This window comes from Carex rostrata, chromosome 25 (assembly GCF_964058835.1).
Source record: "Carex rostrata chromosome 25, lpCarRost1.2, whole genome shotgun sequence".
NCBI classification, from domain to species: Eukaryota; Viridiplantae; Streptophyta; class Magnoliopsida; order Poales; family Cyperaceae; genus Carex; species Carex rostrata.
Genome location: NC_135942.1, coordinates 6984146 through 7009164, shown reverse-complemented (window position 1 = coordinate 7009164; position 25019 = coordinate 6984146). Strand labels below are relative to the sequence as shown.

The 25019-nt window shown below is 35.0% G+C and overlaps 4 protein-coding genes across 5 annotated transcripts in view; 3 read left to right on the top strand and 1 right to left on the bottom strand.

Annotated features, from left to right (window-relative positions):
* The window catches only part of LOC144576157 (clathrin adaptor complexes medium subunit family protein), a 74422-nt gene that overhangs the window by 38198 nt on the left and 11205 nt on the right, over window positions 1-25019 (top strand). The window lies entirely within an intron of this gene.
* On the bottom strand, window positions 1588-5381 carry LOC144543716 (U-box domain-containing protein 57-like). The gene is made up of 8 exons (XM_078292080.1): window positions 5166-5381; window positions 4949-5034; window positions 4709-4818; window positions 4423-4527; window positions 3932-3995; window positions 3510-3632; window positions 2896-3390; window positions 1588-2675 (listed from the first exon to the last, which is right to left on the bottom strand). Exons 1-8 carry the CDS (start codon window positions 5323-5325, stop codon window positions 1737-1739), a joined length of 2082 nt encoding a protein of 693 aa, XP_078148206.1. The 5' UTR covers window positions 5326-5381; the 3' UTR covers window positions 1588-1736.
* Window positions 11265-14306, top strand: LOC144576156 (uncharacterized). 2 transcript variants are annotated; one of them, XM_078326440.1, is made up of 4 exons: window positions 11265-11790; window positions 12025-12069; window positions 12163-13624; window positions 13718-14306. In XM_078326440.1, exons 1-4 carry the CDS (start codon window positions 11369-11371, stop codon window positions 14159-14161), a joined length of 2373 nt encoding a protein of 790 aa, XP_078182566.1. In that variant the 5' UTR covers window positions 11265-11368; the 3' UTR covers window positions 14162-14306. The 2 variants fall into 2 exon arrangements, with proteins under 2 accessions (XP_078182566.1, XP_078182565.1); XM_078326439.1 differs by having other exon boundaries at window positions 12025-13624.
* Window positions 18453-23287, top strand: LOC144576159 (F-box/RNI-like superfamily protein). Its single transcript, XM_078326443.1, has 8 exons — window positions 18453-18904; window positions 19332-19568; window positions 20051-20454; window positions 20799-20984; window positions 21467-21659; window positions 21751-21827; window positions 22213-22363; window positions 22809-23287. Exons 1-8 carry the CDS (start codon window positions 18611-18613, stop codon window positions 23103-23105), a joined length of 1839 nt encoding a protein of 612 aa, XP_078182569.1. The 5' UTR covers window positions 18453-18610; the 3' UTR covers window positions 23106-23287.

The window sequence follows — 25019 nt, the reverse complement described above, 5'->3', positions numbered from 1 at the left end:
TCTAAGAACCTTAGATTAGATCTGAGTCTAGGCCATATCCTGAAGTATAATACATGCAACCCATTTTTATTTTTTTTCCTTTTAAATAAATAAATAAATAAATTTTTGGTATTTGTAGCAACTAGGAATTAATTGGGACAAGGGGTAGATAACTTCATGTCATGATATTCATCACGGAGGCCTTATTGTTAGTTTGTAATAATTTAGAAGTCAATAATATGATAAATTATCATAAAGTTTTGTTCATGAATTGAGTGATTAATAAACTGTCATTTTGTTGCCTTGAGTATTATTGTATTTATGAATCATTCATTTTTCTGACTAGAGTCATTAATTGGAATTGTGAAACTTTATAATGTAAATGATAAATATTCTTAAAAGTCTCTAACCAAGGTAATTAGCAGGAACACTAATTACCGCTACAAGGTTAGTATGTGGATTAAAAGATTGTCAAATTTTACAGACCACTGACAAGAGATGTCATTTTAATCACACAGATATATGTTCTAGGAACATGGTATTAGACAGACCCCGAATGAAACATTAAATGAAATTGTGTTCGTGTCATTAATGTTTTCATTCAGTGTTAAGTTCTAAAGTATGAGGTATCCATCTTTCCTACTAAGAGATGTGTATGTGTGATTGTTATCTAACGCTGTCGATAAAACGCAGTTATAACGGTAGCTCTTCGATATACATAGCTTAGCTGAGATAGTGATGGTTTACCAAAAGTACCATTGTCCCTCGTATCTCTATACGAGCTATAGCATCACTGAGCCCCTTAGTAGAGTAAAATTACCTGCTAGCAGTATAATTACAAGAGTAATTATATTTGATAATCTGTTCAAAATCAAGAAAATATTAAGTTTGCAAGGATGACACACACCTACCTTGAAACTAATCTGATAGCTATGAGACAAAAGAATTAACACGAGTAAAATAGTTTACTGGATCGTGGTATTGTACAATATAGCATCATCTGTGTAATTGGATGATCATAGTGTAGATGTCAGATGCCTCCTATGATTATAGAAGTTAAAATAGTTTTTAATTCTATTTATCAACATAACACAGATCCTATTGGGTCACACCGTATAGGAGCTAATCGGAGAATCTTATTGATTAATTATAAATTGATTATGATTAATAATAAGATGGTTATAATTAATTATACGTGGTATAATTAAATTATAAATGTCATACGAGATGACAAGCAAAAACAAAAGTTAATTTATAAGCATATTCGACACGTTGTATAAAACCATACCGAAACCGAACTGTGAGAAAAATAATTGTTTAGAACAATTATATATATTTGATTTAGATTTTAAATATTAATTATGGTTTTGAATTTTGAGCTAACAACTATTAGCAAATTAAAACCTTAATTAAAAATTAAAATCCAAAAATCAAAATATATATAAATCAAATGAAATGCATGTCGGCCATGTAGTAAAAATCAAAATATAAATAAAAAATCAAATCATTTGAATATTCGGCCATAGTGGCAAATTTGATTTTCTCCTTTGCTTGAACCGCCACAAAAATGGCATTTTTGTTAATATAAAACAAATAGCATGTACCAAAAGATGAGAGAATTAAATAAAAATTAAACCCATTGCATGGAAATCCACATATTCACCGAAATATCACACAGTCGACGCTGGGAGACCTCTCAAAGTTGGCAAGAGATCGAAAAGGAAAGACATAATACATATATAACAAACAAACTTGGATTAAGATTGTGGGTGGCTCTGAAGCCATTCATGAATAGCAGAACGAAGCACACGATTTGGAATCAGATCGTGATGTGGAAGTGCCAAGTTGGTCATTGGAGATGTGTTATGACCTGTACTGAGCCACTGTTTTATTGCCTCTGCATCATATGTGAACCCATCTGCTGCAATACAAGGATCCTTCATCACTTCCTGATATATTGGACAGATGAAGTGTGATGGTGGTATGCTCTCTTCCGCTAGTTCCACGTAAGTACAAGCAGCCTTCATCAAGGGTTCAACCACTACCCACACCTCATTAACAAGATCAGGCCGTTGGCTTCTAGATATCTCGGCACATCTTAGTGCTATCTTTGCTAGCTCCTTAGCTTGCTCAAAGGGCCAAGCCCCAGCTGACTCATCAATCACTGACGACAACATATCGTTACTCATTGCATCTTCCACTTGTCTTGCTATGTTCATTGGAGGCTTTCCTGTTAAGAGACGAAGGATAATGATGCCCAAGGAGTAGATGTCTGATTTTGGTGTCAGAATCCCAGTTGAATAATACTCAGGGTCATTGTATGATAATGTTCCTGCTGGACGACTTGTTTTGTGGAAAGCAGTTGAGTTGGTGTCTGTTTGTTTCAGGAGGCGAGAAATGCCAAAGTCACTGAGTTTACTCACCAAATTGGTGTCAAGGAGAATGTTTCCAGGCTTGAGATCTCCATGGACTACTAGTTGGGGCTTGTTTGAGTGGAGGAAAATCAGAGCGAGGCAGATCTCACCGATGATGCGGGTGCGCGCGTACCATGTCAGAGGTGGGGTGTTGTTGGCACAGGTTAAACGATCCTCAAGGCTGCCATTAGATAAGTACTCATATACAAGTGCTGATACTTCTGAGCAAGCTCCTATGAGGTTTACTAGATTTGGGTGCCTCACTTTAGTGAGAATGGTAATCTGTAATTAAGGAAGGAAAATATCTTAAAAATATTTAAACAAAAAGTTAACAATGTTATATATAATTATAAATATAAGGTGTAAAAAAATTAGGGTATATCAAAGATCACCACTGTAGATGCTAATCTAGAATTGCATCCCTTAAAGTGGATAGCTTAATTCAGCCATACTCTGGTTCTTGCTGAACCTTAATTATATTTTCATGCATAAAATTAACTACCTCTTGTTGGAATTGTGACAACCCCTGTATGCTCTGGGAACGCAACAACTTAATTGCTACTGTGGTTCGACGAAGAGAACCTTTGTAAACGGGTCCAAATGCACCTTCTCCAATCTTCAGTGATTCACTAAAATTCTCAGTTGCTTGCTGCAGTTCTTGCAAGGAAAACTCTGAGTTCAATGCTGTAGAGGAGACATAATGCATCTTTTCTTTTTGCATGCATAGCTCATTAACAAGGAATTCCAAATCAGAAACTTGTTCTTCCAAGGCAAGCCTCCTCTCATGTGCCACTTGAATCTGGTTGAAATCTTCGTTTCTTTGGATTCTGAGGAGGTCAATCTCTTTCGTGATTTGTTCAATTTCTTCTATTTTCTTATGCTCGTTCTCTTCAATTTCTCGTCTTAATTGATCCTTTTCTTGCTTTTCCCTCTCTAAATTTTCCTTGAGATCTCTAATTTCTTGCTCTTTTTGCTGTGAATTCTTTGCTAGCTTGTTCTGCAATTTTAAGTCATAAATTAAGCACTAATATACAATTACAGCAAAAATGTATTTATTGTAAGAAATTATTATTATTTTAAAAGCAATATAAGGAGAAAAAGTCTTAAACTCATTACTACTAGGTGAGCCATTTTCTTGTGGGCCCCAAAAAATTCTTCAACCATCTTTTCCAAGTTGTCAGCTTTTATGGATGTCTCGTGAAGCATCAAAATTAAAGAAGCATCTACATCAATATCTCCCTAAGAAAGAAAACCTCAATCAAATAGTAAAACACTTGTCTTAATGAGACAAAAATATACAGAAAGCTCAGATTTCTTTCAGTTTGTTCAATGCTCGGTGTGAAACTCAAGCAGGGCACCATGCTTGTGATCTTATTGTTAACTCTTTAATGTCCATATTTTTAGAAAACACAGAAAAAAGGTTTGCTCTTATGGTCTCAAAATACTGTCACAGTTGGATTGCAAGGTGAAATCTAAAGTGAACCAACAAACATTTTCTATAAAATGAGTTATATGAATATAAAAAACGACAGTATCACCTCTTCTATTGTGGACTCACTACTGGATCCGGAAGATGTGCTTGCCAAATTTACTACTGGATCCCTATAAGAAAGGTCATTCAAAATTCAGAGCTGAACAAATTTACTCTGCAAAAGAGTATGAAGAGCATAACTAAATGATTAACAAAACAACAAGTTGTACCATACCAACCATATAATTGTATACAGTGACCGATATAGTATACATAGATGCTGATGAAATTGGTGCCAGTTAGAAGCTCAAACAATTTTGAATGGATGTATTGATGAACTTGTCATTTTCTCAATTTTTTGGGGTGCAGGTGGTGAACTTTGCCTTTCTTTTTTATTAAAAGGAAATGGGAGGTTGTTGGATGCTATATGTTTAAAACCTTATCTATGCTCTGATTGATGCATAAATTCTCACTTTGACTTGAATTTAACAGTTAAAAACTATCAAATGAAAGTACATAAAGAAATTAAAATTATGCACATTTGAACTTTAATTATACCTAGTGAAAATAAGGTTTCCGTCGGAGACAAACCACAGCTTGCACGACAGATTTGCTTCTCGCCTCACTTTGATTGCTGTCTCTGATGCCAGATCCGTCATATCACTTCAATTTGTAATTTTGGAAATTTGGCACGTCACTTTTGGAGAATTGTCTTGTTTTCATAAATCTCGAGAAGATGACATTTGTAATTCAGATTATTTTTTTGGTTTATCACAATACTAGCTAATTCATCCCCTTTTCATTTGCTAATTGAGGTATATCGATCTATATTTTGTGTCAGTACCTATTTGCAGTTGAACACATGGCAAGGTTGTTGATTCCATGTTTTGCAATGACTTGCACAATTCCATCAGCAATATCATCTGCCTTGTGGAGCAATTTCTCAGCTAGAAACTATGAACAAAATGTCTATTATTATTACTCGGCTTCTCAAATTCCTCTTTTCATGGAAAACTAAAGACGACAGAAGTTAAAAAAAAGAAAAAAAAGTTGTGGAAAACAAAAATAAAATGGTAGAATGCACCTTGTATGTAACACAGTGTTGAAGGTACTTGTTCAGAACCAAATCCATTTGTAAAAACTCATTCATCTGATGAATATCCAGTAATTCTGTTTGTCAAAGTTTGTAAACAATCAGCATTGGTTGGTACTACTACTATACGTCTATACCATGATTTGAAATCTCAATCTCTCTCATATGATTAAGAATAAAATAAAGGTAGTAATATATAGGTACAAACCTTCAATAGGTGAAGTCGTGACACGAGTGATGATGATTTTTGTTTTATCCTGGGAGAAATAATTAAGAACCCATGACAAAAGAGATAATCCATCCTCATCTGTCTCAGGCATTACAACAAACACCTTGTCTGCATTATTATTATTGTTCTGTGCTGCCATCAAAACTAAATTAAGATCTGATCAGCAGTATAGAAAAGGATTAGAAGTTTGTCAACGGAACATCGAGAGAAAGAAAGAGCGAGATTTTAGAAGAAAGAGGGTTTACTTAACGGTTAAGAGAATGTTTTTTTTCTCTCCGACAGCTCAACCCTTTCTATTAGAAATTTAGAATCTTTCAAATTGACAGGACAGTCCTTACATTGTGTAAAATTACAAAATAAAATAATAAAATATAAAAAGGAACAAGCGTTACACGAGTCAACAACTCTATTTCTCAACAGATAATCAATCATAGAAGAACTCGGATCCTCCCAGGTACTGACTCAAAACAATTGTCAACGGATGGTCCAGATTAATTCCAACCGGTCAGGTGCACTATAGAAAATTAGAAATTATAGGGGTCAATTTTGAGATTCGTGCCAGGTTAATCTGAACCGTCCATTAACAATTGTTTTGAGTCAGGCACAGATTCCTCTTATATAAATACAATAATAGCTAGCTATCAGCCGAAATTTTTATTAATAGAAAATTAATTAAATAAATATTGATAATGGAGAATGAATCTAAGTTTTTTTGAGATATAAGGAAAAACGTGATAGATTATCACGTCCGCTAGTGTTTGCTGGACGTTATAAACTATCATAGTCAGGATTAACCGTAACTCTCCGCTAATTAACTAAAAAAAAAAATTTACTGGACGTGATCACGTCCAGACAAATGCACTGCTCCATTTGAATTAACAATCACATCCAATAATTTTTTTTAGTTAATTAATAAGTGTGGTAATTAGTTTATCGATAATTAGACCGTGATAATCTATAACGTCCAACGGACGTGATAATCTATCACGTTTTTCCTATATCTCGAAAAATTCAGATTTGTTTTCCATTATCGATATTTATTTAATTAATTTTCTATTAATATAAATTTCGGAGCTATCAAACGCCACCTCGACAAGCCTCTTATTTAGTGGGCAATAGCTAGGACAAGAAAAGGTCCCATTGACCATTGGGGAATGCCATGCGATGAGATGCCAATTATATTTGAGAGAATTTTATATATACCACTCAAAAACTGTGAAATTACGTATTTACCGTCCAAATTTTTGTAATTTCATTTTATAAGTGACTTTACACAACTTTATTAAAAAAAATAACTATATTAAGTTCTTTCAAGTTCTCTGTAGACAAAGTGTATAACAATAATATTTGCTAATGTTGAGATGGTTTGAAGTGGAAATTATATTAACATATATTTTCTTTATGCATTATATACTTACAAAAAATAAAATGGTAATATATTATTTGTTGCTAATGATGCTTTCTATATAAGAACTCTACTCATGCAAAACAAGCTACTTATGCAAAATATTTTATCCATGAAAATGTAAATATAGAACTTTTTTTTAACAGAACAAAAAGAGGAACCCTTGAATAAATTTTTTTTTTTAAATAAATAGTTCAAGAGATGCCGATCGGAACCACAGCCGAGACGATCCTTCATCTCTGCTTTCTATTATTCTTCCTCTTCCCCTATACTTTGTTGTATTTAATTTTATTTTGATCACAAGAGATAGATAGTACTTGTGTTCATGGTCACAAGATTCGTGAATTATTCGCGAATTAAATCTGAATAATTTGTTTTTTCTGGTGATGTCGAACCAAATGCTGAATTATTTGGTTAACTAAACTTTGACCGAATTAAACCCGAATAATTCGCGAATTTTATGAATTATTCGTGAATTTTTTCCTGAACATTTTTTTTTGCTCTCTTGCAGGGCAGAGATCTCTGATCCGGATAATTCAGAATCATTCCCGAATTATACCCAAATTATTTTCGAATCAGGAATTTTTGACCTCGCTGAACCGAAGCCGAATAATTCATTTGTGACTATGCTTGTGTTTATACTTTATATTTGTTAGTTGTTGTCCCTGTATCATACTGTGAGAGAACATGAGAGCAAGGCATAAAGGATCAAGACGAGGGGGAGGGGGGGGGGCCTGCCTGATACAATTACAAGGCTAGGTTAGGAAACAAGACCGCAGGCGCAGAGAGGAGTCTCTTTCATTGCAGGAATCTTAACTCCTAAGAAAGAAGAGATAAATTACAAGTGCCATTGTATTTGTGCCAAACCCATCAGCGATCAGCGTGCCCTTCTTTTGTTGCATGCAACCTTCCTTCCTCTACTCTTCATCCAAACAGAGTGTTAGTGAAGAAAAGAAAATGGTTATTAATGAAGAAAATGTATTAGTGCACACTGCACAGCACACATCTCTTTTCACTGTCACTGGGTTCCTCAAGTAAATCTAACCATAGCCGTAAAGCATTCGCTCAATGCCTCTGAATCATATGTTCCGACTTTGGTTTTTAAGCTATTTGATCCTAATTAATCAACTAGAAGGGAAAATTATTATTTTCTTTATTTGTCTGACAGAGACATTTTGATAAGATTGTGATGATGAAATTAAATCAAACGGTAAAGAAACGTTTTAGAGAGAACTCTTGTCCAAAGCTATATATTCCTCAAAATTCCGCCAGAAACGGTGATATGGATTTAATTCTTTGAATAAAATATTCTCATTCAATATTCCGGGCACATAAAATTTTAACATGCATCGTTATTTAATGAAGCCATCAATCTATTCCACACGTTGAAAAAGAAACGGACAAGCTTGCCGTGAACAACAACCAAATTGCCTATGGACCACTTGGCCCAAAAATCAAATAAAATGAAAAAATAAATATGCGTGATTCCACACCAACAAGGAAATTTCTTATACTGGGTGGGTTCTCAGGACAGACTAATTTTGACAAATTTAAATCAATAAAAATCAGTAGTATGCATATATAATTCTGATTAAGACTTAAATGTTATGGATATAAGATTTTTTGTATTGTGACTTTAAAAATTTATCGTATAAATTTTAAATTTCGATCTAAGTAGCTCAGTAAATTGGTTATGTAATGAACTTGTAGTATACTAATTTTTATTATTTTTTATGATTTATCAAAAATGACAAAAAGTGACCTAAAATATTAGCAATTTTCTTTTATTTTTAAGTCATTTTTTGTCATCTTTCATAAATCATAAAAAAAAAGTAAAATAATTCTAAAAATAGTAAATATTGGTATTTTACAAGTTCATTATATAAACAATTTACTGAGCTACATAGATCGAAGTTTTATGTTTATAGGATAAATTTTTTAGACCGCAGCACGGAAGGCCTTATGCTATTTCTAACACCTAATCTTACTTTATAATTCTTATAAAATATATCTTGCAGGAAACATAACTGATAGGGTCATGTGAACAAGACCCTTAAAAAGAATAAGGTTTAGGTCATGAATAACCCAGTCCCGGATCTCCCTTGGTGGATCGGACCGGGACTAAGAATAAGACCCACACTTTCACTACACCAAGCAGGCCCGTCACGGCCCAGCCCGGTTTGAAGCATCATTCCGGACCAACGAGATGGATATGAGCTAGATCCCATCCGGGAGGCCCGTCTCAGCCCGTAGCTGCAACTGTCGCCCCGCACGAATGAATACGCATATGATGGCTATGCGACATTCACCAGTCCCTATGCGGACTCCTCTGATAACTCTGACAACTCTGACAATGCAGAATGATTGTCAGAGGATGACCTATATAAACCCCGAATCACAAGATATTGGGGAGTTGGACTTTTGGACAATTAATGCTACTAAGAGGTTAGAGTATGAGTACCTTGACAATTACCCTAAGTTCCGAACCGCATCTCAGCGAGATTCAAACCGAATTCCTCCAGATCGGGACGAGTCGAGCTCTCGAAACCACCAAAATCGTATGGTCTCGTTTCCCGGGACTTGTTCCGTATCAAGAACTAACCAGTTTGATTTTTGAAAAAAAAAAAAAAAATTAGTTCGGTGGAAGATGGGAGGACGGTTTGACAGTGAATTATTGATACAGTGGAGACCTTTTTAAAAAATCTCATCCGGATTTGCACCGTACCAGTGGTCGGCTCTTTCCCTCTCTCCATATCTTTCCTTTCTGTTCTTCGCTGAAAAATGATCTCCCACTATAACATTTACATTAGTCTTCGGTGTGGACAAATATATATGTGGCATTTTTTTACTATTTATGAAGTATTTTACAAAATTGTTGATCCAACGGTGGCTGCACAAAACAGTAAAACCGTTGGATTAGCGATTTTCAAAGTGGCTTAATAAATAGTAAAAAAATTCAGAAAATTATAAAATTTGATCTCCAAGCAGATATTAATATGGAGAATAAGATGAACGGTTCGGATCGACCGTTTGGATTTTGAAAACTCGAATATTGAGCCGTAGCATAGAGGCCACTATGCTATCCATAGCACCCCAGCCTAACTCATATATATATATATATATATATATATATTGGTGCGGTGGCCGGTGGGAAATCTCATTCTCATATCCTAAATTCCTAATCCTACTGTACTAATATAATAATATAGTCAAAATGTTTTGTTTTCTGAAAAACCACATTTATGATTCTGTTTCTGCAAGACTAGTCATTAATTGGACTATATCTAAATTTAGTAAAAAAATTGTTATGTATGTCTGCTCTTGATCAATTTTAGCCATATATATTTAAGATCATCAGAAGATTATCCAAGTCGACGGACAATTTTGACATGTCCACTGTTCGTCCCTTACGTGCTCATCAATTTATTTTCATAAAAATCAAACATATACATCCAATATTACACATGTACGTAATTCTTCAAAATATATTTAATTTATCCTAGCTGTCTTCTGTGTCTCTTGATATTCTCAATCAATGTTGACATTATATTATTTATAGTACGTTGTCTTCAATCAATTTTTGTCACATTAATAATCTTAAGATCACAAAAATTGGCAGATATATCCAATATATGTATTCATCAACTTTTTTTGTGATTATTAATTTGTGACCTGGCCTGTAGGGGCTCGAATCGAACAATAGTAGAAATTAAATTCAGGTCAAGTACTTTTGTTTGAGGATGGAAATTGTGGTCAAATTTACACGAAGCTTACGCCATTAATTAATGCTTGCGCAAGTTCATAATTAACGGTATGTGCACTTCACTTTTATGTATACGACAACACGATAAGAAATTACACGCATTGGGATAGAGACATGACTTAAGGTTCACAATTATATCCTTTCCCGTGCAAGTAACCTTGAAATCAATATTTAATTTTGAGATTTCAATAATTGATCTCCACCGTTTCCAAAAATCATTTTTTTTTCTTTTATTTTTATTGTACATGAAATCAAGAGCAAGAAGCAATAATGAGTCTGGCTAGTATGATATTTATGTTACATGACACTAACTTTAAAATTGATTGAATAGATTTCAAATAATTAATTCAAACTGTTCAAACCGATTTACTTTATGAGTGAACGATGCGTTTACATGCAATTTTTTTTTATATTTTTGAGTTATTTTAGTATCAAATCAAGCGGTAAAAATGTTAAAAAAATGAATGTATTAAAATTAACTTAAAAACTCATTTATTTGAGCGCTTGACTTGATACTAAATAAATTTGAAAATTTATAAATTTGAATGTAAACACAAAACTAATGAAGTAGATCAGTTTGAACGGTTTGGATTTACTATTTGAAATCGATTCGATAGATTTTAAAATTGGTATTATATAGGCTTAAATGACACTTGTTATAATATGTAAAAATAATATCAATGCTCTTTATAATTAATATAATTAATTGTAGGTTGAATCATTGTAGTAGATTCAGTTGAAGATATTAAATTTTCCTTGCCTTGGAGACAATCACCTCTCTATATAATTGTAGCTAATCCAGACGAACATTCTCCCAAATTTCCTCAATATAATCCAAAATCCCACGCATACTCCACCGCCTTTATAAACTCTTAGCTATAAAAACTGATATCTCTATCTCAAGTCTCAACTACACAGAAACACAAAAACCCAACTCTCACAAGCAACCAGCAAGGCAACAACTAGAATACACCTTAGTGTACACTCTAGCTTAATTAGCTTCTCTTCTCTTCTATGGCGCATGATACATCCAACCAAGCTGATCAAGACCCAAGCATCAAAATCCAAATCAGGGACCAACCAAGCATCAACAGCTTACCGTCCCCGTTTGAACCGCACCAGGACTCACCACCACACCCAAGCCAGAGCAATGAAGATGATACAAGCCCCGTATCGACCGGTAATACTGTCGGTGTTAGTGACAGCGCGCCGGAGAAGAAGCTCACGATGTTTGCTCTCGGACTGGCCGTGTTGGAAAAGGGGGCTAGTGGGCTAGGTGCACTGGGTTTTGTGTGGGCAACAGTTGTGCTACTAGGTGGATTCGCGATAACACTACAAATGAAGGATTTCTGGTTCGTCACCGTCATTTTGCTCATAGAAGGGACCCGCATTTTCAGCCGGAGCCACGAGCTCGAATGGCAGCACCAAGCCACTTGGTACGTCAGGAGTTCTCATACTTACAGTCTTTATATATATAATATAAGTTGGTACCTTACAACAGAGTTATAGCTCAAGTGGTACGTAAGTGGTAATTAATTAACTAGTTGCAGCTATATATATAAAAAAAAAGGTAACAAGTACATAGAAGAAATGTTGAAATGCCTCTTTCAAATTGATCTTCATTAAAAGCACATTAATTTAATTAGCCTTTTTTTTTTTTGGTTATAAAGGTCTTTAACTAGCCGACGGTCAAGCTTCCGTGCGATGAAATCAAGGTCCCACCTCCTTGTTGAATCTGTGAAATATATCTTCAAACCCTTCTCACTGAAAAGCTCAAACATTGCAAATGATGTGCTTTCTAAGAGCAGACAAGCACTTGACCAATGCAACGGTTCAAGATCAGCTGGAAGGTGCGTTCAACGCACATCAACTATGCGACGGTTGCAACTCCTCCCTCGTGCCAGTTGGGTCTTCCTCTCGCAAAACATTAGCCGCCTCTTCAACTGGCTCCAGCTCCTCTCCGCCATAGCTTGTGTTGTTTTAACCCTGATGCGGCTAACTTCACAGGATTTTGGCAAGACAAAAGAGGGAAATCAGGGCAATCGGGATTCCGCTTTAAATATCTTCTATAGTCTGGCACTTGCAGAGGCATTGCTGTTCCTTGCTGAGAAGGCTTTTTGGGAATGGAAGGTGAGTTACTGCAACTTGCTTGAACAAGTTAATGCTGAGTGCCAACTCGGTCCGTCCGGCATGCTTTCAATTAAGAGATTCTTTTATGATGCATACTCTAAATGCGTAACCGGAAGCATTTTTGACGGGCTGAAAATGGATCTAGTCACCTTTTCTGAAGAGCTCCTCGTTTCAAGCTCACATGACGAACAATTGATCGGCATAAGAATTATACTGGCACTTTCTACCCGATCACACTCCTCTGATGGAACACTACGTAAGGTCGGTACATCGATGGTGGTAATTGATCGGCTCATCGAGATGTTAAATTGGAAAAACCCATCCGAAGAAGAGATTAGATATTCAGCAGCCGTGATTGTATCAAAACTAGCCAGTAAAAAACAGAATGCATTGCGTCTGGCCGGAATCCCTGGAGCGATAGAGTCAATCTCCTCTTTATTGTACTCCGATCCTGTAAACCATACACAGAACTACGATTTCTCGAATCTCAATCTATTGGGACTCTTGATACTTAAAAAGCTTGCAAACGACCATGACAACTGTGGGAAAATCGGGAACACTCGTGGGCTACTAGACAAGATAATCGACTTCACTAGCATCGGGCAGCTGGGAATGGGGATGCATTTGAAGGCGGTGAAGAGGTCGTTGCAATTAGTGAAGATGCTTGCTAGCACAACGGGTCACACGGGCTTGGTGTTCCGACGGGAGATATCTGAGATTGTGTTTACCACCAGCAATATCAGGGATATACTCCGTCATGGAGGAGACCATCTAGATCTCCAAAGGCTGGGATTAGAGGTACTGACAAACTTGGCAATGGATGGAGAGGCACGAGAGCGGATTGGGAGTACAGGTGGGATGGTGAAGGAGTTGCTTAGACTGTTCATTCAACCGGGAATCACGCGCGATCAAAATGCAGTGAGAGTAGAGGCGGGTGAGGCATTAGCCATGCTTTGCTTAGAAAACAAAGAGAACTGCAGAAGAGTACTCAAGGAAGAAAACATGGTGGAGAGACTTGTCGAGGCTCTCGAGGATCCAGTGCTCTCTATCAATTCCTCCAGGATTTTGCGCAATTTGTGCGCTTTTGGAGCACCTGAGGAGTCTTCTCAGTTGAAGGGAGTCCTTGCTGCCTTTACTCCGGTAAGTGGTCTTCTCAGTTGAAGGGATGTTTTTTTTAAAAAAAAATTTCCTTTTAATTAATAAGATGTTTTCTTGCTTGCACATTTTTGGCAGGTCTTAAATGGCATAATGACAGAGAGGGTAAAACTAGTGGAGGTATCTCTTGGTCTTGCTGTTGAGATGCTTAAAATCACAAGTTGTCATAAATTAACCGAGGAGCTTCACAACGCTTGCATCTCAGATGCCGATTTAGTAATCAAATTGGTTCAAATTCTAGCAAGCTACGAATACCCTTCCATCAAAGTGCCGCGAATTAGGCGGTTTGCAATCGAACTCGCAATTGAGATGATGAGAATCAACAAGAGCTATGTCAGATTGTTGAATGAAGCAGGAATGATTAGGGAATTGAACCGCGTGGCAAATACAACATCAGAGCTTGAATGCTTCAATATTTTCTCTGGCAGTGTTGGGTTGAGCAAACATGATGTTAGCCTTGACTCGCTTGTTGACATGGCATTGACTTTCTTTAATGAGCAAATGCTGAAATTTATAGTTTGATGCAACAAAAATAAAACTACAAATCCATAATGTGATTTTTGTGAAGCTAGTTTTCAAAAGTCGAGTGGAAATTAATGTACAGACGAAATATATTGTAAATGATGCAATTTTTTCATTTGTTTATAAATGCGACCTGATTTTTTTATATTATAATTTCATTCATATTGATTAATTGATATACATTAAAATGTAATAGACATGATCGAATATAAATATTTTTTTTGTATTCTCTGTATTATAATATAAATATTAATTAAATGTAGAAAAATAATTTCGTACATTTTATTTCTGAAATGAATGAGCAAATATGAATTAATAGAAAATTAGAATAATTTCAAATGATTAACATGGCATTTTATAAGTAATTTCATTAAAAAAATATTTATTAAATTAACATACATTTGAAAGTATATATAAAATTGCAATTTGAAATTAGAATAAAATATCAATGAAGACAGTAAAGTAAAATTGAGGAGAGAGAATATATTGTAAAACTGTGTGTTTTTTATTACAAGGTTTTCTATTTATAACTACAAGACTTAAAACTAGTCACTGGTACTATTTTCTATTCTAGTAATGACGGTACACGTTACCGTTATCTTTCTATATTTGAAAATAACTTAATTCTATTTCTATAGTTTAACACTTCCTCTCAAGCTAGGAATGTATATATCACATAATCCTATATTGCTCGTAATTCTCTCAAATGGATTCTGATCCAAGCATTTTGTGAAGATATCCGCAAGTTGATCTTCACTTTTAACATACGGTGTTTCTATTTCTTTTGCTTGAAATTTTTCTCTAATGAAGCGGTAATCCACTTCTATATGCATGTTTCGTTCGCTCATGAAACACGAGATTTGATGCTATATGTTGTGCCGAGTTGTTATCGCAAAATATTTTCATAGGTTCTTGAGTTTTAAATTCCATGTCCAATAAGAGTTGCTTAATCCAAGTTAATTCGCTTGTGGTTGATGCCATGACACGATACTCTGCTTCGGCACTTGATCGTGCCACAACATTTTATTTCTTGTTTTTCCATGTGACTAGATTTTCACCTACCAATGTATAAAAGTCAATTGTCAATTTTTTTTATCGAAGCTTTCGGCCCAATCTGCATCGAAATAGCCACATATGTTGTTAGAATTATTGTTTTTCATCAAAATACCCTTACTGGGATTCCCTTTTGTTATTCTAGCAATAATCTTTTTAGTCTATTTGACTAATTTGCAAAAACATACAACTATTGAATTTTACGATTTCTTCTATTTTAGAATTATGCAGGTTTAAGTCAAATGGAATTGCAATATGAAATACTTGAACTGAAGAAATCATGAAGACTTATCAAGAATGTAAATTGTAAAATATAAACTTGGTAAAGTGTTTTTGATGTTGTTTCAACAGGATAAAAACGTTGGTAACGTTTGTAAAACGTTATAATGATTATACCTTAAGAAAACACTGTGAAACAACTTGATCAAAGGCAAAGGAATAAAAAAAAATATGCTGTAACGTTTTAAAAAGTTACAACGTTTTCTATAACGTTTTAGAAATTGTGATGTAACGTTTTAAAAAGTTATAACGTTTTCTGTAACGTTTTAAAACGTTATGTAACGTTTTAAAACGTTATGTAACGTTTTAATTAAATTCAGCCTTCAAACAATTCCTGTTTTTGATCAAGTTTTTACAGTGCAAAACGTTATGTAACGTTTTACTGAGCTTTCAGACAATTTGAAAACCTAAAGGAAAAACGTTGTAACGTTTTATGAAAACGTTGTAACGTTTTATGAAAACGTTGTAACGTTTTATGAAAACGTTGTAACGTTTTATGAAAACGTTGTAACGTTTTAGCTCAATTAGCTTATTTTTGAGCTTACTCTATAAATAGGGGATTGGGCTTTCTTCCAAAATCAACCCTAGCCGTCCCTAATTGCAAAAGAGGCGATTTTCTGTGAGCTTGGTTCCACCATTGTTGATTGAGCTTAAAACTTCAATATCTCTCAATTAATCTCAAACAACCTCAAACCCACTTCACTAATCTCTAATTAGATTAGGTTAGAGTGATCTATTGAGTGTTTCTCTTGTTCTTGAGTAGCTTGTGTGACTTCTCTTGTTTGTAAGGGCTCGCCGGCTCAAACCTCGAGTTGCTCGTGTGACTTCCCTTGGTTGTAAGGGCTCGCCGGCGCTCATCTCTCGTTGGCCGTGACTTCCCGTTTTGTAAGGGCTCACGGTTCACAATTGTAATCATTTCATATTGGGTAATAGAAAGGCGCACCTAGAAAGAGGTTGCGACGCCCCGGAGACATAGGCCTTTGTTTTGCCGAACTCCGTTATCATCCCGCGTGTCAATTTCTCTAAACTCATCTATTTACTTTTAATCGCATTTATTTTCAGTTTTTGAGCTAATTAGCGGTGCCCCTAGTAATAACACCTTTTAGATATCTCAAAATTATATTTATAGCTTATAAATGTGGTGTTTTAGGTGAGTGCATCAACTTGCTAATTTGACTTACGGAAAAAGATATATCCGGACAAGTAATGTGTCAGGTGTCGATCCACAGAGATAAATCTTTAAATGATTAATAACGTATACTAGTCTAGGTTTTCAAGTTTGATTGGAGTTTGTTTTTAAATAATAAATAATAATAATAATAATAATAATAATAATAATAATAATATATGTTTGATTTTACAGTTTTCTCTGGCTAGGTTTTAGGTGGAGATGCTAATTGCAATAAATCACAGAAATAGGAGCCTCTAGGGTTCAGATGATATTCTTCTAACTAATTCAAAATATATTTATGACACTCATGTCTACCCGCATACGGCACTGTCACTAACCCCCATGCGATATAAACCATCCCACCGACAGAGCTGCACTCCGGTACTATAATTCCCCATGGATGTAAGGGTTCAGTCTTATGCGTATTTGAAAGGTTCTCTAATCTTTCGATTGACTATGGGGAACAATTCAGATTGTCACAGGATGTAATCTAATTGACTTACTCATACCAACCCAATTAATCACATTTCTAGAGTATGGCCAGATCTGTGGGTAGAGGTTGGTAAGTTCGAAGCTCGACCTTTTTCTTCTTAAGATCACCAAGGTACTCGATATTACTTCTTGATCCTTGTTTTTATTGTCAGCTCTCTTGCATGAGTTGATAGATGTGAGAGAAATTGTTTTGTTGCCTATACATGGCTTTTATGGCTTCCTATAACTCATGCATCGTGTCGGCTGTCATGAAGAGGTCGGCTACAATTGGCTCCATTGACGACATGAGCAAGATTATGATTTTATCACTTGTCAGCCGCTGACAAGCTTTCAAAAAAAAAAAAGGTTATGATTTTATGATTTTTTTATTCTCCAATTTTTTTGTTGTCTTTGTTTCGATTTCGGTCTTATTTTTTGGATCTGTTGCTTTTGGTTCTTTAGTGTCGTCGGTGATGTATTATAACATATCTCGACCACTTAAAGCCCTAGATGCTGCTTTTGCCCATGACAAATAATTTTGACCATTGAGCAAGGTGTTTGTTAGCTTGAGTTAGCTCTCTTGAGCCATTTTGTCTTTTGTTGAATTTTGTGTTGTAGTTCTCGCTAGTACTGACTACCTTTGCTAGTTTATGTGGCACTTGTGCAGTATATTTTTTCAGATCTATCGTTCTAATACCATGTTGATTTTAAGAGACAGTAAAGTAAAATTGAGAAAGGAGAATATATTGCAAAACTTAGTGTTTTTTTTTTATTACAAGATTTCTTATTTATAACTACAAAGCTTAAAACTAGCCGTTGTACTATTTCACACGTTACCGTTATCTTTCTATATTTGAAAATAACTTAATTCTATTTCTATATTTTAACAGAGATTGTGTTCATTTTTTCTTTGTTTATCACATAGTAATATATTTTTACTAAGGAATACGTTTCGTAATTTTCAAAAAAGAAAACGGTTAAGCAAATCATTGACAAGATGAGTGCAAAATTCTCATCAAAAAAAAAAAAAAAAAGGTTGAGTGCAAAATTGCAAATGGACAGCCACACTTTTGCGATTTCAATCCTTCCTTCCCTAGGAAATCGTATCCTCTGCATGAACACAAAAGAGAATCTTTTGAGTTAATGAATTTAAACCGTCCGATCTATCTTACGATTCGTGCGGATTAGATCCACACTAATATTAAAGCACCCCTATATTATAATATAGGAACCGGATTAACTCCGTTTAAAATCAGACGGTTGAGAATCATTAACTCAAAAGATTCTCTTTTGAGTTAACGCAGAGGATACGCATTCCTTCCCTAGTCGGCAATCTTTTCCGCGCAATTTCTTTCCTTTCCTCTTTTCTTTTGAAACCTTTAGATTCTTTCCTCTCTCTCTCTCGTGCGCTCGCTTGCTCTCTCCTGTAGAGTTTTTTCTTCTACCCGATCAAGGTCCTTTCCAATCTGCGCGTAATGAAGGGGGCAGATCTGATAAACACCGTGGTACCAGAGGAGGTGCTAATGGATATCCTTACCCGGGTCGAATCCAAACCCGATTTAGACTCCTGCGCACTTGTTTGTCGCAAATGGAACCGCATAGACCGCTTAACTCGGCGTTCGGTCAAGATAGCGGCATATGGCGCCGCTGATCAGTTGTTAGCTCGAGTGATCGGACGATTCACTGGATTGACTAGCGTGATTATTGATGAACTAGTTCCGTTGTCGTCTTATTTTCCCCCCGGCCTCGCCACCCCGTCTAGACATAGGGTAATTTTATTTTTCTTTGTTTTAGGTTACATAATTTTGTTCGGATCATGCATAATTGAAGAATTTTGGTGATTTTGGTGATTTTGGTGGAGATGTACACAATTGCGAATTGAGATGGAATGTACTTAATTAGGAATTGAGATGAAAATGTAGAAATGTTGGATAATTTAGGTGTAACCTGAATACCTGATATCCACTAGATATTACTTTACCCCTTTAATTAGTGAGCTGCTGCAGTTTTTGAAATTATGAGGATTGCTAATTTGTTCTTGCTTGTGTACACATTGGTAGAGTATAATGCAGATAATTATCACTTATTATTAGGTCACATTCCTCAATCTCTTGTGTACATAATTTTTTTTTTAAATATGATAATTTTCTATATCTATTACCTTATATGATTTTTGGTTACTTGATTTTGATGCAGAGAAACACCCTTAGTGGATCTCGCAAGCGTAATCGTAATTCCCCAGAAAGCAGTTCCAGCTCAGTTGAAGAAAATGAGATTGAGCAGCATTCCCTGTCTGATGCCGGTTTGAGTTTTCTTGGAGTGGGATGTAAACAGCTTGAGCATCTAAGCCTCACTTGGTGCCAATCTCTTACCTCTCTTGGGTTGGTAAGCATTGCAGAGAATTGCCGAGCTTTGAAATCCTTGGAAATTCAGGTACTATCTTTGTTTAACCTTTTTTTTTTATATAAAATAAAGAAACATTAAAGTCCCATATCACTAAGTACCAATGGAATTATGGGAGTTCGGAGCAACAAAATTTCAGTTGTAATTTCAGAAACTGACCAGTGATATAATATCTTTAAGCTTAAAGTCTTAGACTTTAAATTAATTCATTGAAATATAATATTTGTGGCCTTCTGGGTATTTGCGTAGTACCTACTATCTTATGCATGAGAATGATTGATTTTGCTTGTGGGAGGGGGGACCAAAACCGAGACTAAATACTGACATATGTTTGTTAAAATTTAGTAGCTCTGTTGAGTCATAAGTTAAAAAGATGAAATTTTTTTCCTAAATGTTTGGAGCTTTCAAGACCCTGGTGTCTCCTTTATTTTTTCTGAGGAAATTATTTTCTTCTCCTTAAATGACTATCTTCTATTATTTAATTATTTTCCGCGGATTTTTTTTTCTTGTAGGGATGCTATATTGGAGATGATGGTCTGATAGCTATCGGCCAAAATTGCAAGTTGCTACAGGAGTTAAACCTAAAGTTTTGTGAGGGCATATCAGACAAAGGTTTGACAGACTTAGCTAGAAACTCCAATTCCTTAACGTCTCTAGCAATATCATCATGTCCTAGTATCACCGATATGTCCCTGCAAGCTGTAGCATCCCACTGCCACCACCTGGCAGCCCTCACTTTGGAAATGGATTCCATCAAGGATGATGGTGTAATTTCGATCGCTAAAGGTTGCAGGTCTTTGAAAAGCCTCAAGTTACAGTGCGTCAATGTTGGTGATTTGGCTTTACAAGTAGTCGGGTCATTTTGTGCTTCTTTGGAGGTTCTGGCTCTTTACAGCTTCCAAGGTTTTACTGACGGGTAGTTAAATATTTCATTAACCTTAAAAACTTTTTCTTAGAGAAACTTTGCTCTACCAGTGCAGGACCTGAACTGATCTAGTTTTACTGTCATTGTCTGGCTGGGACAGATTAAGTTCATCTGATAAAGCTACTGAAAACACCCAGAGATTTTTTAAACATGAATCTAGTTTTACTGCCGACTTCCTATCAGGCTCAAATGTAGTTTACCTTAACAATAGTAATGGTTACACTATATTTGTAGTTTTGACTCTTATGAGAACACATCAAGTTTGTTCAGATGCCATCAGGATGTCAGGAAAAGTTGACTAACTTGATCATGTATTTATTATCATTTTTTGGCAGGAGCCTTTGTGCGATATCAAAAGGGTGCAAGAATCTGAGACAACTAGTTCTGACGGATTGCAACCTATTAACCGATAGAAGTCTTGAGTATATTGCTCGTGGTTGCACCAAGTTGGAACATATTGAGATAAATGGTTGTCAAAACATTGAATCAACTGGACTAGAATCCATTGGTCGATTTTGCTCGTAAGTACTGTATTTGAATTGATATTTAGGATTATTTGTATTCTATGTAAGCTACTGTTTTTTCAATTTTTGTGCCATGTAGTATAATAGGCATTAGTTTTAATTTTTAAGCAAGTAAATGTTGCTAAAGTGCTACAAGGTTAGTCTGGGAGTTGTTTTAGAATGGATATTCGTCCAAATAAAACTCACATATGAGTTAGGCTTTCATGATATGAAAAGTGGTTGCAGCTGGTAGAGGGAAAAAAAATGAAATAACTTGAACAACATCAACAACAACAATAGTTGTAAATACATATATCCCAAAAGATACTATCCCATTACATATTCACTACCAAACTGGTCTGGAATTGTTAATATTTAATGTTGACTTGCTGTCTAAAATGTAGTCATACCACATGTTGTATTTTTATTTAGGAAATAAGAACCGTTGTTACCAATGTTTTAAACTGTGCTGTACCATTTTTTACCTTTTATGTTTGAAGGGGCCTTCTGAAGCTGTCATTGGTCTATTGTTCTATGTTGCTCAAAAGTGCATTCATAGAAGTAGGCAGTGGCTGCTCTCTCTTGCAATCTCTCCACTTGTTCGAATGTCCGAGATTTGATGATGATGCCATGTGTCAGATAGCTGTTGGTTGTAGAAACTTAAGACAAGTTCACCTTAGGCGCTGTTACGAGGTTCATTCAATCTGCCTTCTTTTTTTTTGGTTCGGCAGAACTGTAGAAGAAATAAGCTGAGTATCTTATCACAGTGTCTAATATTTTACAGATAAGAGATAAAGGGATGATCTCTGTGGGGAAGAACTGCAAATATCTGACTGATTTATCCCTTCAATTCTGTGAACGGTGTGATTGTTACTGCATATATTATGCTCTCTCTCACTCCCTCTGTTGCACACACAAGAACAAACACACAGACGCACACACAAGAACACACACACGCGACTGCACAAATTCTGTTTTTACTTCTTATTATTGCAAATGTGTAAGTTGCAGCCATTTACAAATGTAAGCCCTCACACACACTCATGCACACAGTATCCATAAGTAAAATTGAAGCTCCATGTTGAGTAACAAACCAACAACCTTGTAAAACACAAATTTAATCTATAGGTCAAAAAATTGGATGGTTAATATCAACAAGCAACAAAGTAGCACCTTTCGATATTTGTTAAATATTGATTATTTGTCTAGTTTATTGTTGCTAATAGTGTTTTGAATGAAAATGTAGGGTAACCGATGAGTCACTGTTTGCAATTGCTGATGGATGCTCTCTCCAACATTTAAGTGTGAGCGGCTGTCATAAAATAACAAACAATGGATTAGCTGCTATTGCTAGAAGCTCTCCTGATCTCATATCCTTGGACATAAGTGTGCTTGAGGTGTCGCTCTCTCCTACTCTCTTTCACTCTCTGTAATGGCTATTCTGTTGGAGTTCCTGACAAAAGATTATGAAATTTTCTTTTTCAAAGAAAGAAGATTATACTCTTCGGATATACTATAGTTACTACTGCCCATAGCCAATAGTTGGTTGCGTACCTGGCCATGACCTGTTAGAGGTTGTCCTGGCTCTATTTTGAGATCAGGTTAAGAAAATGAAAACACAATAAAAAGTTAATTGACATAGTGACCCCCAGTGCAAAAAGCAAATGTAACAATACATAAAATGATAAAATAGACCAAAGTTGAGATTGCTAGATTGTTTTTGTACTTTTATTGCTCATTATGAATTGTTTGGTGGTGACATGTGGAAGAATAAAGTATATTAACTTTGTGCTTAACTACCATGTAATAATATCTGAGAAATGACAAAAACACCCTCCACAGAACATAGGGGACATTGCAATGGCTGAGCTAGCTGAAGGATGTCCAAAGCTGAAGGAAATATCCCTTTCTCAGTGCACAAAAGTAACAGATGTTGGCCTGACCCACCTCGTGAAGGGTTGCATGGGGCTCGAGACATGCAGCATGGTGTACTGCCCTTTGATAACTGCATCTGGTTTAGCAACTGTTGTCTCAAGCTGTTCCAAGATAAAAAAGGTGCTGATAGAAGAATGGAAGGTTAGTGAGCGAACCCGTAGACGTGCTGGTTCTGTACTAACTTCTCTCTGTTCCGAGTTGTAGTGTTTTTCTTTTTTACATGAGCGATTAAAAAGAGTTGATTCCAGCACCATTCAAGCATGTGGTGATTTATTTATATAACCATTAGAACTGGAAAGAATAATGGTTTAGCTCATCTTTCTTTTGTTCACTTGTTGAATCATTACTGTATCTCAGTTATTCATTTGTGCTATTGTATTTGTAAGTTAAATCTCAAATGACTTGTAGAGTGAGTCCAAACTGTACCAGACATGCCAAATTCTTTTGCTAATGGATATGCAGCTTTGGGGTTCTTAAGCTATACATAAGGACACGGTTGCAAAGTTGAACACTTACAGTAATGATATGAATCTAACAACTACGAATGTTGTTTTTCTTTTTTTAAGAGGAAGAAGAACTATGGATGCCGTTAAATATGTTTTTGGACCCTCTTATGTAACGAGTTCTCATGTCTCCCAATCCCAATAAACTCGTGCTATATAAACCAAACCTCAGCTTAAGGTTTTTGGCAAATGCACTGTTATCAAAACCGGACCGGACCGGCCGGTTCAGCTGGAATAAACCGGAACTGGACAGGTTTACGGATTGGTTCGCTATTTGAACCGGACATGCAATAAAACCGGATATATTTAATTAAATTGGCCGGTTTTATAAAAAAAAAACGTAGTAAAAAAAAATAAACAAACTGGTTTTATATTGGTTTTGTGTTGAGCCATCTATTCTCAATTTTGAAAAGAAAGGAACCGTTTTTGAGGAAAAAAGTAGCACATTTTTAAGAGAAAAAGTGAAATCTAATATGCATTATTATGTGGCTAATTTGTGTAGTCATTTATGTTTTGTAACATGTTTTTGTAAACAATTATGTGTTTGAGAATAATTCAACATTTGTTGCAATATTATTTTTTTTAAAACAAAAAACAAAATATTAATTCTAATATGGATCATTAGAGGTTCACTTGATCACAAAAAACTAAAGAATTTTTATAATTCAATTTTAATATGAAGTATAAAACTATAAAATTTCTTTGATGAGAAAAAGTATTTCATGATATTTTATTTTACTAATTTTAAGAATGAGTTCTACATTTAAGCTACAATAAATATTTTATTTTCCAATAAAAAATTATTATTTGTAATATATAATTTACTTTTATAGCACATTGTTAATATGTATATTGGAAATTTTATTACATAAAACATAATTATTTATAATAATACTTATATCTTATAAATATGCAAGTATTTAAAAAATCAGCAGTCAAACCGATTGAACCATTGGTCTGCGATCAGTGAACCGTCAAACCGGAGCTTTACCGGATCGACGTTCGGTCCGGTTCTTATAACATTCGACAAATGAGTATTTTTCAAAAAGGCACCTGTGTTTTTTGTTGTTGTTATTGTAGCCTTACTATCTATAGCAGCAACAAATGTAACAAGGAAAAAAAAGAAAAAGTGCCTCCTGTTTCTTTACAGAGAATATGGTATTCATGGTGATGAATATATTGGCATTAAACTTTTTTTTATAATAGCGATAATTAGCAAATTGTTCATCTAAAATAAAATTATATCTTTATAATTTAAATAGTATGTGTATAAAATTTGTAGAATTAGTAAATCCCTCATCTGTTGAATGATTTGAAAAACTGACAATTCAATTTTGTTGACACTTAATTTATGACGAAATAAATTTTCAATTGTACTAACTTTAGTACATAATCAGATCTATAATAAAAAATAAGTCTCTAATTTGGTTTTCAAATTTGACACCACTTGTCATGGCTGTCAAGTAAACTTGTAGTTCTCAGTACTCCCTCATTTAAAAAAATATTGCTTGATATGCATTGTGTGCCTTGATCTAACCTCTTTGCTTACAAAAATATAATAATATTAGCGTTTCCTCCTTTGAGAAACGTGCTTGATACTTAATGCCTTGCTGCA